A 17,583-nucleotide genomic window follows, 5' to 3' on the forward strand; every position below is an offset into this window, starting at 1 on the left:
TCTAGAACCCTTTATAAAATTTTTGGGTTGAAATACAGTTAACATATTAGCTTCAGGTGTACAACATAATGATTCAGCAATTATATGCACCATCAAATGCTCACCACGATAAGTATAGTTACCATCTGTCACCATACAAAGTTACTATAATATGATTAACTATGTTCCCTATGCCATACTTTTCATCCCCATGACTTATTTATTTTATAGCCAGAAATTTGTACCTCTTAATCCCCTTCACCTATTTTACCCATCCCCCCCTTCCATCCCGCAACCACTAGTTTCTTCTCTGTATTTACAACTCAGTTTCTCTTTTTGTTGTTTTTTGTGTTTCTTCATTTGTTTTGTTTTAAAGTTTCCATATGTAAGTGAAATCATACGGTATTTGTCTTTGTCTGACTTATTTTACTTAGGATAATGCCCTCTAAGTCTATCCATATTGTTAAAAATGGCAAGATTTCATTCTTTTTATGGCTGAGTAGTATTCCAGTATAATATATATGTATATATATAACCTCTTCTTTATTCACGCACCTACTGATGGATCTTTAGGTTGGTTCCATATCTTGGTATTGTAAATAATGCTGCAGTAATTATAGTGCATATATCTTTTCGGATTATTGTTTTCATTTTCTTTGGATAAATACCAAGAAGTAGAATTACTGGATCATATGGTACTTATATTTTTAGGTTTTTGAGGAACCTCCATACTGTTTTCCAGAGTAGCTACACCAGTTTATATTCCCGAAAACAGTGCATGAGGATAGAATTATTTTTTTAACAAAGCATTTCAAAGGCTTACTATTCCACTGAAGACTGTTAGTTAATAAAACTAGTATTAAACTTTAAGTGTTTTGCTTTCCAAAGTGGTGTACTATCCATTAATCTACACTAATAACTCACTTAAATTGTTACTACACATTTGAATAATACACACTATTATTTGAAAATAAAAGGGCAAAAAAAAAAAAATCACAATCCAAAGCAAGGATTCTGAGGAGATAGGTTTGGTAACACCATCTTCATGTGTGTCATGCAATCCATATATGGTTAAAAAGGAGCTGAAGGCAGGCTATTAGGAAAATCACTTGCCTAACTGAAGACAGTGCCAGAGTAGCTTTGACAGACGGGAATAGTAAAAGAATTTACAGCTAGGACTATATAAAAATCCTCTATAACCATAAGCATTCTCTTTGTAATGGAATAAAGGAGACTAAAAAAATCCCTGCTTGGTAATATTTGAGGCTTCATAATCTTTTTTTTATCTTAAATTAAAAAAAAAATTTAGCATTTATTCATTTTTGAGAGACAGAGCATGAGTAGGAGAGGGGCAGAGAGAGAGAGAGACACAGAATCCGAAGCAGGCTGGGCTCAAACTCACAAACTGTGAGATGACGACCTGAGCAGAAGTCTGATCTTAACCAACTGAGCCACCCAGGCGCCCTGAGGCTTCTTAGCCTTTTTACAATCACTTAAATCATTACCATGATTACAAGTTCATGATTAACCAAAATTTTAATAAAATAGGATTCGCTTCCTTTCTCCAACTCAAAGAGCAAGTCAGTTCTCATATCTACAAAAGAAGAATCTTGTCAGTACACTTCTCAAAAAAGTAGGATATGTCCTACAGGATATTTGCTAATGTTTTATTCAGGCTGTTTTAAAATAGCCCCTTACTTTTAGAAGATCCTTCCAAAATCAACAAAACATTCCATTTAGAAGCTTTTCTTGATATTAAGTTTGAAATGGCATTCCATTTTCTATTACATTTAATTAAAGTCCTTTATTTTCAGCAGTATCTTCTTTTAAAAGTATCATATATCCAGGGCTAAGGGAAGAAACTCAAATTCTGGGTCACTTGCTGTGATAATATATGAATTCAACCATGACAGTATTAAAATATGAAAGGATTATGGCACATTTTGAGAAGAAATACACAGAACTGAGTTGAACTAATAAAATCTCTACTTAAGGAACAAATTAAGAGGAAAATGCGGAAATGATTAAATGCTTTTTTATTTGTTCAAATGGAGTTTAATTTGGAATCTAATCCTTCTGCCAACACTATTTAAAATCCACTAGGTCAATAATAGAAAAAATTTAATCTATATGGTAGTTTCATCCCCAAAATAAAGACGACTTACGGGATTGACATTACAGTCTTAAAAAACGGTGCCAACAGTTGTGATACTTTTATTGTTTAGATTGTTATTATTTCCAGTGTAAGAATTTTGAATGCATTGTAATATATTTTTATACAGACTTTGAAAGGCAAACTCATGGTCTCATAAGGCAGTCTATGTTATTGTGGTAGGCAGAATTCTAATATGGCTTCCAAGATATCTTACCCCCTTTTATATATACCCTAAATAATCCTTTTCCCTTAAGTGTGGGCAGGACCTGTGAATATATTAAGCTATTACTCCTGTGATTATGTTATGTTAGATGAGAAAGGTGAAGGGATTTTGCATACATAATTAAGGTTCCTAATTTGTTGACTTTTGAGTTAATGAAAGGGAGATTATCCTGGGTGAGCCTGATTATCGAGCTGAGCCCTTTAAAGAGTGCTTAGGCCTTCCCTGAGCTCAGAGATAGTCTCCTGCCAAGAAGCAAACCATCATGAGTTTACAGCTATAAAGAAATTAATTCGGCCAACAGAAACCCAAATGAGTTTGGGAGATAACCCCAAGCCTCAGATGAGACAGCAGCCCCAGCCAACGCCTTGACCACTGCCTTGTGAAAACCAGAGCACATGATCCAACTGAGCTCTGCCCAGATTTCCTGATCCACAGAAACTGTAGGATAAGTAATTAATAGAGTTTTAAGTCACTGAGTTTGCAGTAATTTGTTACAGGGTAATAGAAAACTAATGCAGTTATATTAAACATTTACTGTGCTAATTAATGCTATGGGTAACACGTCTGGACCCTATGCATATCTAAAAGTTAGTATTACAACCAGACTGTATTATAGCAATATATGTGCACCAATGTACATGAAAATAATTAGTCGTATCAGGAAAGAGGCTTGCTGTAGTAAGGCTGATGTGTCCAAACCAAATTAAGAAAGAACAATTAAAACAACACTTTGCAGCAGAGGTTAGTAAGAGTGATGGTTTTTCAACTTGGACAGAGAAAGGTAAGGACCAAAAAGTGTATAAAAAGGGTAACGATTCTGCAATAATTCAGTGTGACAAAAGACAGAAATGTAAGAAATAATCTTGGATCTCTGTCCTGGAGATTGGGGAAATGGCAGTTCTATCAACTACATAAAGAAGTATAGAGACGCTTGGGTGGCTCAGTCAGTTAAGTGGCCAACTTTGGTTTAGGTCATGATCTCAGAGTTCATGAGTTTAAGCCCCACATTGGGCTCTGTGCTTATAGTGCAGAGCCTGCTGGGATTCTTTCTCTCTCCCTCTCTCTCTGCCCCTTCCCTACTTGTACTCTCTCTCTCTGTCAAAATGAATAAATGAACTTCAAAAAAAAAAAAAAAGTATACATAGGGAGCACCTGACTGACTCAATCAGTAAAGCATGGGACTCTTGATCTTGGGGTTGAAAGTTCGAGCCCCATGTTGGATGTAGAGATTACTTAAAAAAAAAAAAATAGAAAAAATAATAGAGTGTGTCTTACTCGTTCACTGTAAAGCAGGGTCAACAAACTACGGCCTGTAGGCCAAATAACCCAGAGCCTATTTCTATAAATAGAAATTCTATAAATTTCCTTTATTGGAACAGAGCTATGCCCATTCATTTATATATTGTCTGTGACTGTTTTTCTGCTACAGTGGCTAAGTTGAGTATTTACAACAGAGACTATATGGCCTGAAAAGCCAAAAATGATTACTCTATGGCCCTCTACAGAAATGTTTGACCACCCTGGTATACAGTATAGTATGCCCATAGTCCTTGGCACATAGCAAGTTGCTTAAGAAATGTTAATGAATAGGGGCGCCTGGGTGGCTCAGTCGGTTAAGCGTCCGACTTCAGCTCAGGTCGTGATCTCGCGGTCCATGGGTTCAAGCCCCGCGTCAGGCTCTGTGCTGACTGCTCAGAGCCTGGAGCCTGTTTCAGATTCTGTGTCTCCCTCTCTCTCTGACCCTCCCCCGTTCATGTTCTGTCTCTCTCTGTCTCAAAAATAAATAAATGTTAAAAAAAATTTTTTTTTAAAGAAATGTTAATGGGGGCGCCTGGGTGGCGCAGTCGGTTAAGCGTCCGACTTCAGCCAGGTCACGATCTCGCGGTCCGTGAGTTCGAGCCCCGCGTCGGGCTCTGGGCTGATGGCTCAGAGCCTGGAGCCTGTTTCCAATTCTGTGTCTCCCTCTCTCTCTGCCCCTCCCCCGTTCATGCTTTGTTTCTCTGTGTCCCAAAAATAAATAAAAATGTTGAAAAAAAAATTAAAAAAAAAAAAAAGAAATGTTAATGAATATAATCATTAAAATTAATTTATAAAGTTCTCTAATAAATAGCCAGAACAAAATTACTAGGAGTTCTTATTCTTTTCCCTGGTTCAAATGTTTTAGGGCCCATGCTCTCATTTTTCTTCTACTTTCTACTAGAGAAAATTTAGACAAACAGTTGATGAGGGTGGAAAAAAATTAAGATTTTAGTCAGAACATTGGCCTAGCATGTAATTCATAATCTATAAATCATATAAAAAGGTCAAGCAGATAATATGCAAAATATGCAAACACGTACTTTCTGGGGCAAAGAATGCTATTGTCCCCCTGTTTTACATTCTTTCATTCTTTCTTTTAATAATAGGTATCCCTATCACCATCCAAAGTTTAGCTAGGTACATAGCCATGTAACTACAGACACATCCAAGCTCTCTTGCAGCTATATATGGGCCTATGCCCAAAGTTCTCATCTGCAGAATGTGAGCAGAAAAATCATATACGCCTTGTTTAAAAAGGAAATGTGTAGGGCTCCTGGGTGGCTCAGTCAGTTAAGCCTCCAACTCTTGACTTCGGCTCAGGTCATGATCTCACCGTTCATGGGATCAAGCCCTGCATTGGGCTCTGCACTGACAGCATGGAGCCTGCTTGGGATTCTCTCCCCCCCTGTTTGCCCCTCTCCACCGTGCGTGCGCTCTCTCAAAATAAATAGATAAACTTACACCATAAGCATTTTTCTTTTTAAAAAGGAAATTTGCTTGCCTTCTACTTCTCTTCCTCCATTCCATAGGATTTAATGAAGTCTCAGAAGTCAGCCAGCTTCAATCATGAAGACAAACACAGTGTAATAAAAATGTCAGAGCAGGGCACCTGGGTGGCTTAGTCGGTTGAGCATCTGACTTCAGCTCAGATCATGATCTCACAGCTTGTGAGTTCAAGCCCACATCAGCCTCTGTGCTGACAGCTCAGAGCTTGGAGCTTGCTTCAGATTCTGTGTCTCCTCTCTCTCTGCCCCTCCCCTTCTTGCTCTCTGTCTCACTCTCTCTCTCAAAAATAATAAACGTTAAAAAAAAAAAAAAAAGATGTCTGAGCAACAAAAGGGAAGGAACCTAGGTCTCTGGCTGATCTCGTAGAGGAAAGCATGACTATGTACTCTGGACTAGTATGTGAAAAGATGTAAATTTCTATCTTCTGCGGACCACATATTTTAGCATATCTTTATTATAGCAGCTTACCCTATGTTAATAAACCCCCAACATCATTCACTTCAAAGTCACACAATTATATATTAGATGAAGCTACTATAACTCCTGCATTTGCAACATAGTCTTTCTGTTGTGTGGGTATAAGGGCACTCTATAAAATTCTAGTAGAGAAGCCCTGGCTTTAAATGTATGATGGGGCATTTGGTCTCTTTCAAGTTCAGCAGACAATGACAAAATATAAAATTATGCCAAAAAAAATCTTTGTGCCCTTAATAATCCAGACAGACAGAGAGTGCTCACTATGTGCCAGTTGATCTGTTCATCACAGAAGGAAGTGGAAAGACAAAAGAGTTTCATATACTTACAAGGGGATTGACTAGAAGAGTAAAAGAGCTATCAGTTTTGGAAGACACTCAATAGAGTACTTAATGGGTTGCAACTACAAGGTCCCAATGTCTTCTGCTAAAAAACCTTACTTCTTAGCTGCCAATGTCTTCAGGCGTGATGACTCAGTTTCTGTTTCTCTGAACATCAGTCCCAGAGTCTGCATAATTTCAATGCATGCCCTAGAAAACAAAGAGGAAAAAAAGCACAGAAATGGCATGATTGCATTACAAGTCCAGAATTTCACAAAATCAGTAATCCTTGATAGAATTGCTCTCAGGTAATTTATATAGAGAAGGAAATTGTGTATATCAGATTGTCAACTTTGGTTGACCACTCTGTGATTGCTATATAGTAAACACTCAGAAATATTTGTTGAATGAATCAATAGCTGAATGTCAGGATTAAGTTATTTTCATATTTTTTTTATCCTTAACATTTTTTTCTGATAATCACACACCACTTTAAAATTATTTTTAATAATTTTAACTTTTTCAGGTAGGTAATATTTGGCTCAAAATTTCAAAGGTAAAAAAAAGAAGACAGTGAAAGGTGTCTTTCCTCCAGACACCCATTTTTTTTTTCCTTTGGGACAACCAATATTCTAGTTTCTTGTATAGCCTTTCTTTAAAAAGTAGAACATAATGGGGGCACCTGCCTGGGTGGCTCAGTTGGTTAATCATCCGACTTTTGATTTTGGCTCAGGTCATGATCTCATGGTTCATGGGTTCGAACCCTGAGTCAGGCTCCACACTGAGAGTGAGGAGCCTGCCTGGGAATCTCCCTCTCCCTCTCTCTCTGCCCCTCCCCTACTTGTGCTCTCTCTCTCCCAAAATAAATAAATAAACTTTAAAAAAAGTAGAACAAAATGAATGCTATTTTAAAAAATTTATGTGAAGCAAAACTTGCAGCGCCATTTATCATTAATATGGTACGTATTTTGTCCAGTGCCTTCCATTCATCTTTAACACCCTAGGGGGAAAAGAATCTATGATTATCCAGTTAATACTTACACCAGCTCATCAGCCCTTTGGCTTCTATTTTGAAGTGTGCTCTTATCCCTAGACTCTGGCAAGTACTCATGAAGTTTGTTCACTAGGAAATAGAAAAGGTCACTGGTCTGTGAAAGCAAGCAGGAAAGAAAATGGTAAATAAGGTATCAGATGGTAAAACTCTATCTTTACATAATAAAAATACAAAGAAATTATTCTCTGGGGACGAAGTGAATTAAAATATCTCTCATTAATATTAGCATAATCTGAACTGAAAACACTTTTACTTACCACCAGGAAACAGACCACTGTTCTGGTGAACAGAGCCAGAGCTAAAGCCTAGGGGTGATGCTGAGAGATGCTTAATAGCCTTGGCTCTCCCGTTAATATTGAAGGCCCTCTAGAAGTAGGTGTTTAATCTCAAGCAAGTCATTTACTTACCTGGGAATAATATATTAAATGGAGGCTACTCTAATTCCTGTCTTTCCAAAGTAATTTGGCCTTTGTGAGGATACAATGAAATAAGGGCTAGAAAAACACTTTTAAAAATGTTTGCTAACCTGGGGCGCCTGGGTGGCTCAGTCGGTTAAGCATCCGACTTCGGCTCAGATGATGATCTCACGGTTCATAGGTTCGGGCCCCGCATCAGGCTCTATGCTGACAGCTCAGAGCCTGGAGCCTGCTTTGGATTCTGTGTCTCCCTTGCTCTCTGCCCTTCCCCTGCTTGTGCTCTGTCTCTCTCTGTCTCTCAAAAATAAACAAATGTAAAATAAATAAATACATATATTTACTAACCTAAAAGCAAACTCACAGCATTGGTGTAGCCTAATGAAGATGGTGGAGAATGATACTAATAATTCTGTTAATACAGTATATTTCCATCTCTGCCAAAATAAACACAGACTTAAGAGTGCAGGAACCAAATTTTTTGTGCTGCTATGCCGTCTCTTGAGATAAATTGAGCATGAAGTAAGCACTGGCCCATGAAATCAGGCAAGTTGGTACTAATTAGAAATATAATGCAATTGCTTCTCTTTTCTGTCCCTCTCTTGTTCGTTTTCTTCCCCAGGACTTTTGTTTACTGGTGACAAATTAGACTCTTTGTTTAGACAGGTATTATGGGTGCCTGTATATAGGTGATCTGGCATGAGAAGAGGCTGAGGATGGCCGGTGGAGAGAGGGACCAGAGGAGAAGGAGCAGGATGCATAGCAGACCCTCTCAGAAGGGCTGCTGGTTACTCACTGCCCTGGTAAATTAGCACGGTTGGTGGCTCTGCACACTAACTCTGGTGCCTAGTTCTTTCATTTCATATCCCAGCTCTGCCATGGGTCAGCTTTGTCATATTTGGCAAATTACATACACACTGTATGACTCAGGTTATGTCTAAGATGGAATTAATGTCACCTGATGGGGCTGAAATAAGATAGTATTTGTAGGGGCTTCTCGGTGGCTCAGTCGGTTAAGCATCTGACTTCGGCTCAGGTCGTGATCTCACACTCCGTGAGTTCAAGCCCCACATTGGCCTCTGTGCTGACAGCTCAGAGCCTGGGGCCTGCTTCACATTCTGTGTCTGCCTCTCTCTCTGCCCCTCTCCAGCTCGTGCTCTGTCTCTCTCTCCCTCAAAAATAAATAAAAACAGGGGCGCCTGAGTGGCGCAGTCGGTTAAGCGTCCGACTTCAGCCAGGTCACGATCTCGCGGTCCGTGAGTTCGAGCCCCGCGTCAGGCTCTGGGCTGATGGCTCAGAGCCTGGAGCCTGTTTCCGATTCTGTGTCTCCCTCTCTCTCTGCCCCTCCCCCGTTCATGCTCTGTCTCTCTCTGTCCCAAAAATAAATAAACGTTGAAAAAAAAATGTTTAAAAAAAAATAAAAATAAATAAAAATAAATAAATAAATAAAAACATTTTTTAAAAGAGAAAAAAATAGAATTACCATATGATTCAGCAATCCCACTAATGGGTACACTCCCAAAAGAACTGAAAGAGTCTCAAAGAGGTATTTACACACCCATATTCATAATGGTAATATTCACAATAGCTTAAACATGGAAGCAACCCAAGTATCCATCAATGGAGAATGGATAAACAAAATGTGTTATATACATAAATGGAATATTACTCAGCCTTAAAAACAAGCAAATTCTGACATATGCTACAACATTGATGATCCTAGAAGACATGATAAGTAAAATAAGCCAGTCACAAAAAGACAAATACTGGATGGTTCCACTTACATGAAATATTTAGAGAAGTTAAATTCATAGAAGTAGAAAGAAGAATGGTGTTGCCAGAGGCCGCATGAAGTGGGGGAATGAGGAGTTATTGTTTGATGAGTATAGTTTCAGTTTTGCAAGATGAAAAGAGTTCCGGAGAGGCTCCAACAGTATACAGGACCTACTTAAAATCACTGGACCATACATTTAAAAATGGCTAAGATAGGGACACCTGAGTGGCTCAGTCCGTTAAGCATCTGACTTCAGCTCAGGTCATGATCTCACGGTTCGTGGGTTCGAGCCCTGCATCGGGATCTTTGCTGATAGCTGAGTCTAAAGCCTGCTTCAGATTCTGTGTCTCCTCTCTCTGCCCCTCCCCTGCTTGTGCTCTCTCCCTCTCTTTCTCTCAAAAATGAACATTAAATCTTTTTTCTTTTAATGGTTAAGATGGCAAATTCTATGTTTATGTGTATTTTACCACAATAAAAAATAATGTTGAGAAAAAAAAACTTCATGGAGAAAAAATAAAGGGTTAAGAAGGAACATGAACAGAGAATTCTTTCATTCACTCATTCATTGATTGAACACATAACTACGGATTATCAGCTATGTAGCAGGAACTGTACTAGGTAATGAGATAATATCTTGAGCAAAGCAGACAAACAAACATGGTGTCCATAATCCTAAAGCTTACAATTTAGTCGACCTATGAAAAAATGTTCTCATAATTTAAAATTTACTTGTAAGAAAATTGTTTAAAAAAAAAAAAGATTACCTTAAAGAAAATTATACCCCATACAGTTGATTTCAAAAGGGGACATTGTGTGTGTGTGTGTGTGTGTGTGTGTGTGTGTGTGTGTGTATTTATAGTACATAATATATTTATATAAAATTATATATATTTGTAAAATTTTATTTATATGAAACTATTATATGTATGATTTTTTATCATCTTACTCAGGAACCAAAAATTCAAGATGCCCCTAATCTCCCCACGCCAGTGTGGGTTTCTGAGGAAGTTTCACACAACCTTATGTTCACCAGGGAGCCCAGCACAAAGTTGCAAAACCACTGCTTAAGCTTAAAGCCATAATAACTTTAAAGAAAAAAGCTCCTAAAAGAAGATAAAAATGTTGACTTTTATTAGTTATATATGTTAACTTTGTATAAATGAATGTAAGATTGTGGTTGTGGATTAGAGAGAACATAAGGCTACCAGGTCTTGGAAGCATGGTGGGGAGGAGAACGAGGTACCCCACTAAGTGTGGGGAGACCACAAATAGGGAGACCGCCCATATAACTTTTATTTCCCTCTCTCTTCATTTTGGCCTCTCGTTTTTGACAACTGAATTAGAAGACCTATTTTAATCCATCTAAGGACATTACATTAAAGAAGGGCTGCAGTATTTTCTTTTTTTTAATGTGTATCTGTTTATTTTTGAGAGAGAGATAGAGACAGACAGAGAGGGAGACAGAGAATCCCAAGCAGGCTCTGCACTGTCAGCACAGAGCCCAGTGCAGGGCCCAAACTCACCAACTGTGAGATCATGACCCAAGCCGAGATCAAGAGTTGAGCACTTAACTGACTAAGCCACCCGGGCGCCCCTGCAGTATTTTCAGTTAAGCAACAGAACATGAATGCTTTATTCCTAGATTTCTGATCAGGTTAATTTTTCACAAGACAATAAACTTTCAGTTCAATACGAATTGATTATGGGACCTGGTATACGCATGGCACATGTTAGACCTTAGGGTGAATACGAAGATGATGAGTAAGACACATGCCTGTCCTGAAGAAGCTTATAGCATACAAGGGTAAATTAAAATTTTTGCCAAAAACTGTAGTAAAAAGGAGACTTTCTGAGCTAATTCTTGAGAGTAGGAACTGTGTCTTACTCATGCTCACATTTCTAATGCCTATTCCCATTCCTGGCCTAGAGCAGGCATGTAATAAATATTTGTTGAATTGTTAGAAGGTGCTGAGATACCATAGAACTGCATTGTCCAACACAGTAGCCACTGGTCACATGGCACTACTTAAATTTAAATCGATTAAAATGGTGGGGCGCCTGGGTGGCTCAGTCGGTTAAGTATCCAACTCTTGATTTCAGTTCAGGTCATGATCTTACAGTTCATGAGTTCAAACCCTGCATCAGGCTTTGCACTAACAATATGGAGCCTGCTTGGGATTCCCCCCCCTCTTTGCCCCTCCCCCACTCACAATCCCCCCCCCCCCCTTCTTGAAAATAAATAAACATTCTTTTAAATTTCACTTCCCTAGTCACTGGCCACATTCATTGTGGCTAGTGGCTACTTTATTGAACAGCATAAAGAACATCAAAGAAAGTTCTATGGTACAGAACTGCCAAAACAGATGAGAAAGAGGAGGGTTCCAAAGTTCCCCATGGAGGATGACAGGAAAGTCAGAAGAACGGCATTTGAGCTGAGCCTTGAAGAATGGATGGGTAGGATTTTAACAGGAGAAAATGGAAGAAAGAGTAGCCTAGAGATAACAGCAGGGGAAACGAGGAGGGGCTGGAAGAACAAGGTGTTCAAGTCACCCCACGAGGCTGGAGCTTTTAGAGGAAAGAAATGAAAGCAATGAAGTGTGGGGTTGAGTGGGTTAGGCCCAGCCTCATTCTCTTTCTTTGTATCTTTCTTTGGCTCCACAGCCAAGGCCATCTGCATCAGGCACATTGGAAGATTGGACATGCTTAAGAAACCTCGAGGCCAACGCTCTGATATTCAACATCAACACCCTTCTTGCTAGTCTAACCTGTAAGTGGTACCTCAGTTCTCCTACCTAGACATCTACTTTAAATCCAGTCCCCCGATTGTGTCTGGTTTATCTAAGTGGACATCTGTGAGCCCAGTGTGAAGTCCTTTGCTAGTCCTCTCCCAGCTGCTAGGTTTACTCTGGACAATCTTTATATCCTTGCCACCTCCCCTACCTCATTCCCTGAAGACTCTATTGCCAGACCCTAAACAAGCAGATCTTCCTGGTGTCAAATGTTTTTGCAGACATTTGGGTATAACCTACGCATGTGCTGGAATGCCCTGATCTCTTTTGCACACTCTCTGTGTAGAGGTCACTCTCCCCGCCGGTGCTCTGTGCCTTCCCTGGGAGCATCTACAGCTGGGTTCATTTGCCCAGTGCCTGCCCTATGTAGATGTTGGCCCTTCCTGAAAACCCACCTTGCATGGGCCATGCCTGTCCAAGTTTGGAATCTGTGACAGAAGTCCTTAGTGGAGAGCCTTAAATGCTAAAGCCAACGTGTTTGTATTTCGAAGGGAGAGCCACAAGAAGTTTTTGAGTGCGCAAGGACACAAAATCAGAGTTACAGATTAAACTAATACCACGTGTGGGATGGACTGGAGAGTTATACTTGGGTGTGATATAATATCAGTTTCCTTAGCCTTTTCACATTACCTCCATTTCCATGTTCATAATCACCTTGTGTGGTCATTTCAATGCCTGTTCCTATATTCTCTACAATCCTCTTTAGTTTTGGAGTCAAGACCCGGATGTTATATTCCTAACAGGGTGTATCCAGTTCAAGCATTTACGTAGCACAGTATCATTGTTGCCTGTCTCAGTGTTGGGGGACATTTGACATAATATTCTATGCAGCTAATGCACCCTCTAATTAGGGTAATTAACCATTTCAGTTTGCTTGGGACTATCCTAGCTTTTGCACTCAAAGTCCCATATCCTGAGAACTTCTTCAGTCCTAGGCAAGCTGTGACAGTTGGTCACCCAAGTGTGGGCAAACCTGGGTGGTTGGTCGTCCTACATGTGAAGCCCTTCGAATCTAAGATCAGGACTGTCTTGTATGGCTGGGGAGCTGTGCACTTTACAGCTGCTCAATAAAATGTTGGCAACTCTGAAACCACTGGCCAGAATTAGGATACAACATATAGCCATCAAGAGGAGCTCAACCCGAGGCAGGGCTCACCCCCTTGTTAGCACCATATCAGTACTCGCCAGGGCTTCTGAATACCTGCCCATGAAACTGAAATAAGTCTTACAGAGTAAGTCTATAACTTGCTGAGTGAGAGCTAGGTTGATTTGACTCCCCAGGAGTCACCTTTTTAAAAAAGTCCTACGTTCACAAGTAACTTGTTTTAATTGTACTTATATTGTAGGGTTACCTGAAGGTAAAACTTCTTAAAATCTACTTTCTCATCTCACTCTCTGTACCCATACATCTTGCATCCCAGAAGCTCCCCCTCCAACACACACATATACATGTGGTTGCCAAACCAACCCACATAAGGTACTTTTTGCTACCATTCTCCTTCCCCGTCTCTCCTCCGACACACACATATACATTATCGATTACGTCACAAGATTTCAAATACTGAGTCATGATTGCATTAAATTTCCATCAACATTTTAAAATACAGCCTCCGAATACAAGACAACATTTATTTGTATTTTACTACATGCTCAAATATCCTGCATTCGATAAATAGCTGGAACAAGTTTCAAAGATTAAAAATAAAACAAAACACCTACTTTCCAGAAAAGCCTTTTCAGAATGAAGTTTTTCTGGGCTGCTACTTTAAGTTCTGTAATTAGACAAAGTATCTTCCTCAACGTATTGTCTTTAAGGAAAAGTTCAGATTTAAGTTGACCGAAGTGCTTAATTTTCTCCTCAGATCTACAGAAACACAAGAAAAAAATTTCCATGTAAAAAATGGTAAACGGCAGTTGAAGAATATCAACAATTATTGACAGGTTTGTAAAACTTTGTTTCTAATGGAATTTTAATATAGTTTTGTGCTTCTAGTTTTATTACTCATTAGTAATGGACCTTGCTTTCCCCAGATTGAGCTATTTATAACTCTCCAGGCATACTTTTGCCCGTGCCCCTTTACTCAAGCTGTATCCACATCAGCAATGCTCTCAGTGTCCCTAGGAAACTTCTGTCTCTCTTTCATAGTCTAGCTTGCAGTTTGCTACATACCATCTACCATACTGCCTGAGCCAAATGGAGTATTATTTGCTTAATATTTTTTCTTTAAATCAACTCCCTTTGTGTGTGTGTGTGTGTGTGTGTGTGTGTGTGTGTGTGTAGAGAGAGAGAGATTATTCACAAAGAAAACTTTGTATCACTACTTTACAAGGAGAACCAGTGTCATGTGCCATAAATAGCAGGTAACTGTAAAAACATCAGGGAAGCAACACAGATTCTACATTGATGCGCCACATTCCCAGCCTGAGGCCTGCTCTCTCTTTGACAAAAAGGCAGGTGAACATGTCTCAGAGAGCTCCCGCTTTGGGCACCAAGCCCAGAGGTTCTCCCTAATAAGACTGGACTAGTTGGAAAAGCAATCACTGTTCCACTGTGGAATTCAAAGTTGTTTCCTGCCATGTCAGAGTACCACATGCATTCATCTCTTGTCACTGACCTGCGTACGTTCAATACTTCAGGAAAAGCTGGCTTTGCTGAAGAGAGTAACACCTCCCCCTTAAAGCCTTCCCTAATTCCAGCATGAATGAGGACCCTCTCCTATAGCACTTTTCCCACACGTCTTATATATTATATATAACGTATATATAATATATATAACATATATATAACACACATATATAATTTATATATATTATACATAACACATATATAATATACATATTATATATTATATATTATATATTTATTATGTTTATTATATGTTATATATTATAAGTATATATTATATGTATAATATATAATGTGTATTATGTATGTTATATGTTATATATGTGTGTTATATATTATATATGTGTTATATATTATATTATATATTAATATATAAATATATTTATTTAATTGTATAATATGTATTTATTTAATTATATAATATAATTAATATATATATATATATATTATATATCTTTTGCCCCATTGTTGTGATCGTGTACTTGTCCTGGGCACTTTTCATGGACTAGCTCATGCAGTCCCACGAAGGGGGTACGGCTGGGAATTACTGTTACATTTATGGGATGTTAGAAAGGTTAAGTAGCCTGTCCAAGTTCATACAACTAGTGATTCAGAAGAGCAGGGTGCAAAGTAGTAGTAGAAGAGATGTTTCATATTCTGTGTAGGTCAGTGGAAACTTCCTAAAATTTCTGACTTGAAGTCAAAATATTTTTAAAAAATCTTTTTTAACATTTTTATTCACTTGTTGAGAGACAGAGAGAAACAGAGCACAAGCAGGGGAGGGGCAGAGAGAGAGGGAGACACAGAATCCGAAGCAGGCTCCAGGCTCTGAGCTGTCAGCACAGAGCCCGACGTGGGGCTCCAACCCATGAACTGCGAGATCATGACCTGAGCCGAAGTTGGACGCTTAACTGACCCAGCCACCCAGGAACCCCAAAGTAAAAATATTTTTACCACCTACTCCAACCTTAATACCAGCCATTTATCCCAATACTACTGCACGGAATCTTGGCTCTTGCCTACTACCTCCCCTTTTATTTAAAAACACTATGATTTTCTCTTCTATCCAATCACTGAGCCTCTCTTAGTAACAAAAACAGGAAGACTTCCTGAAAAACAGTCTCTTTTCCAGTGGAGAGTCTGCAAGAGAAATGATCAAGAATTCAGGGATAGAAGTCAGAGGCAGAAGAACATGATTATAAATATGGGGTTCAGATTCTAGATCTGCCTCTCTTTACCTGAGTAATTACCATGGGCAAGTTACCTACTCTCTGTGTGCCTCAGTTTCCCATCTGTAAAATAGGTATTATCATACCTACGCCATCATTTTGATACTTTGGTTACTACATGTGCTTAGCACATGGTAAATATTTAATAAATAGTTTGTAAATAAAATATGAACGAGCTTTGAGATCCCACTTCCCTATACATCCACTTCTAATTACAATCCCATTTCATTTAAAAAATACTATAAAATCCCTCTGTTCTCTGAGAACTCCAAAAACAGCAGAAATGTAGTTTTCACAAACAAGTGAGCTTAGAAAACCACAAGCTCAGAAAGCATACCAGCAGAATTACTTTCCAATTGACTTTCCTATTTTTCCCATTAGTCGACAATTTGCTGAGATTCACATAGGGACAGTTTTTTTTCCTTTGGCACCTATGATAATAGACTGAAATACCAAACTTACAAAAAAATTTTTTTTCATAAGAAAAAACACACTAATCTCTTCATACTAAAAATCAATTCATATGTAAATTGAGGTCTCATATACATCATAAATACAAGTTAGATTCAGGAGTCTATATTTCTGTAGAGACATTGATATAATCACAGTTTCTCTGCCCAGAATATTTGTTTTTACATAGATGATGATAAACTTTACTTGGCTAATTTAAATAATAAAAAGTCTAGCGCCAGAAGACTCCATTATTCAATTTAGGAATAAGGGGAAATGTTACATTAATTTTAACAGATATTCTATACTTTCATCAGCTAGAAAATATAAATTCACTCAAATAATGTAGCAAGAAGGATTCTTGATCTAATGATAAGCTCTATTTTTCCCATATGTTTTAATTTTGGGGGGGGATATTCTACATAAATAATACATTTTTATAATGATTTACAGCTGGAAAAGGCTTTTCATACATTATCTCAGAAGCACTGTGTATATGTTCACAATGGTCCCTATACATCCATGATGTTACAGGACTCACATTTGTGACAGAGTTCTAATTTGAAACCCAAAGAATGTTTACTCCTTTTAAACTGAAGGTGCCTTGCAGGCAGAGACCTGTCTTATATATCTTGTACATAGACCACATTCTTCATAGTGCATTTTAAATCACTGCATTTTAAATGTGTTGCCTTCGGGAATTAACTTTGTAAGAAATATGCTTTTCATGAGTCAAGAGAGTGGTAGAACTCAACTCTCTTTCTGGCCTTCAAGGATAAATTTCAAGCCACACATATACAGAGAGATAAAGCCTATTTTATTATCCAGTTAGTTTTAAAACCACTTTAAATAAAGCACTAAAATTAAAACTGATACTTTTTTACAGTAAACGTATGAAAACACATAGAAATTCTAAGCTGTCTGTATTACCATCTTTTAAAAACTAAATCACAAACATCCTTACTTTACCCCTACATACCTCAGAACATACCTCAAAATAAACATTTTCTTACAAAATCATCATTGTCACATCTGTCAAAATTATCAATAATTCTTTGCTATGGGCTAATACCCAGTCCACATTCAGATGTCCTCCATTGTCTTAAAAATGTCTTTTTAGGGGCGCGTAGGTGGCTCAGTCAGTTAAGCATCGGACTCTTGATTTTGGCTCGGGTCATGGTCTCACAGTCATGGGTTCAAGCCCCATGGTGGGCTCCATGCTGGCAGTGCACAGCCTGCTTGGGATTCTGTCTCTCTCTCTCTCTCTGTCCCTCCCTTGTTCTCTATCTCTC

The 17,583-nt window shown here is 38.5% G+C and overlaps 1 protein-coding gene and 1 long non-coding RNA gene across 7 annotated transcripts in view; one reads left to right on the forward strand and one right to left on the reverse strand.

The window, feature by feature from the left end:
- Positions 1 to 17,583, forward strand: part of LOC115519254 — a 121,471-nt gene that overhangs the window by 43,629 nt on the left and 60,259 nt on the right. For all 5 annotated transcript variants that reach the window (XR_003970437.1, XR_003970440.1, XR_003970439.1 and 2 more), the window contains 2 exons: positions 11,859 to 11,964; positions 13,849 to 13,927. This is a non-coding gene — a long non-coding RNA (uncharacterized LOC115519254). The remainder of the gene's footprint in view (positions 1 to 11,858; positions 11,965 to 13,848; positions 13,928 to 17,583) is intronic.
- CB4H12orf56 (chromosome B4 C12orf56 homolog) overlaps positions 1 to 17,583 on the reverse strand; it is a 114,716-nt gene that overhangs the window by 40,247 nt on the left and 56,886 nt on the right. For both annotated transcript variants that reach the window (XM_030323116.1, XM_030323115.1), the window contains exons 6-8: positions 13,706 to 13,850; positions 6,998 to 7,104; positions 6,077 to 6,166 (exon numbers count right to left, since the gene is read on the reverse strand). In XM_030323116.1, the coding sequence (XP_030178976.1) occupies positions 6,077 to 6,166; positions 6,998 to 7,104; positions 13,706 to 13,850 (342 nt within the window). The remainder of the gene's footprint in view (positions 1 to 6,076; positions 6,167 to 6,997; positions 7,105 to 13,705; positions 13,851 to 17,583) is intronic.

Source organism: Lynx canadensis, chromosome B4, assembly GCF_007474595.2.
Source record: "Lynx canadensis isolate LIC74 chromosome B4, mLynCan4.pri.v2, whole genome shotgun sequence".
Taxonomy (NCBI): Eukaryota; Metazoa; Chordata; class Mammalia; order Carnivora; family Felidae; genus Lynx; species Lynx canadensis.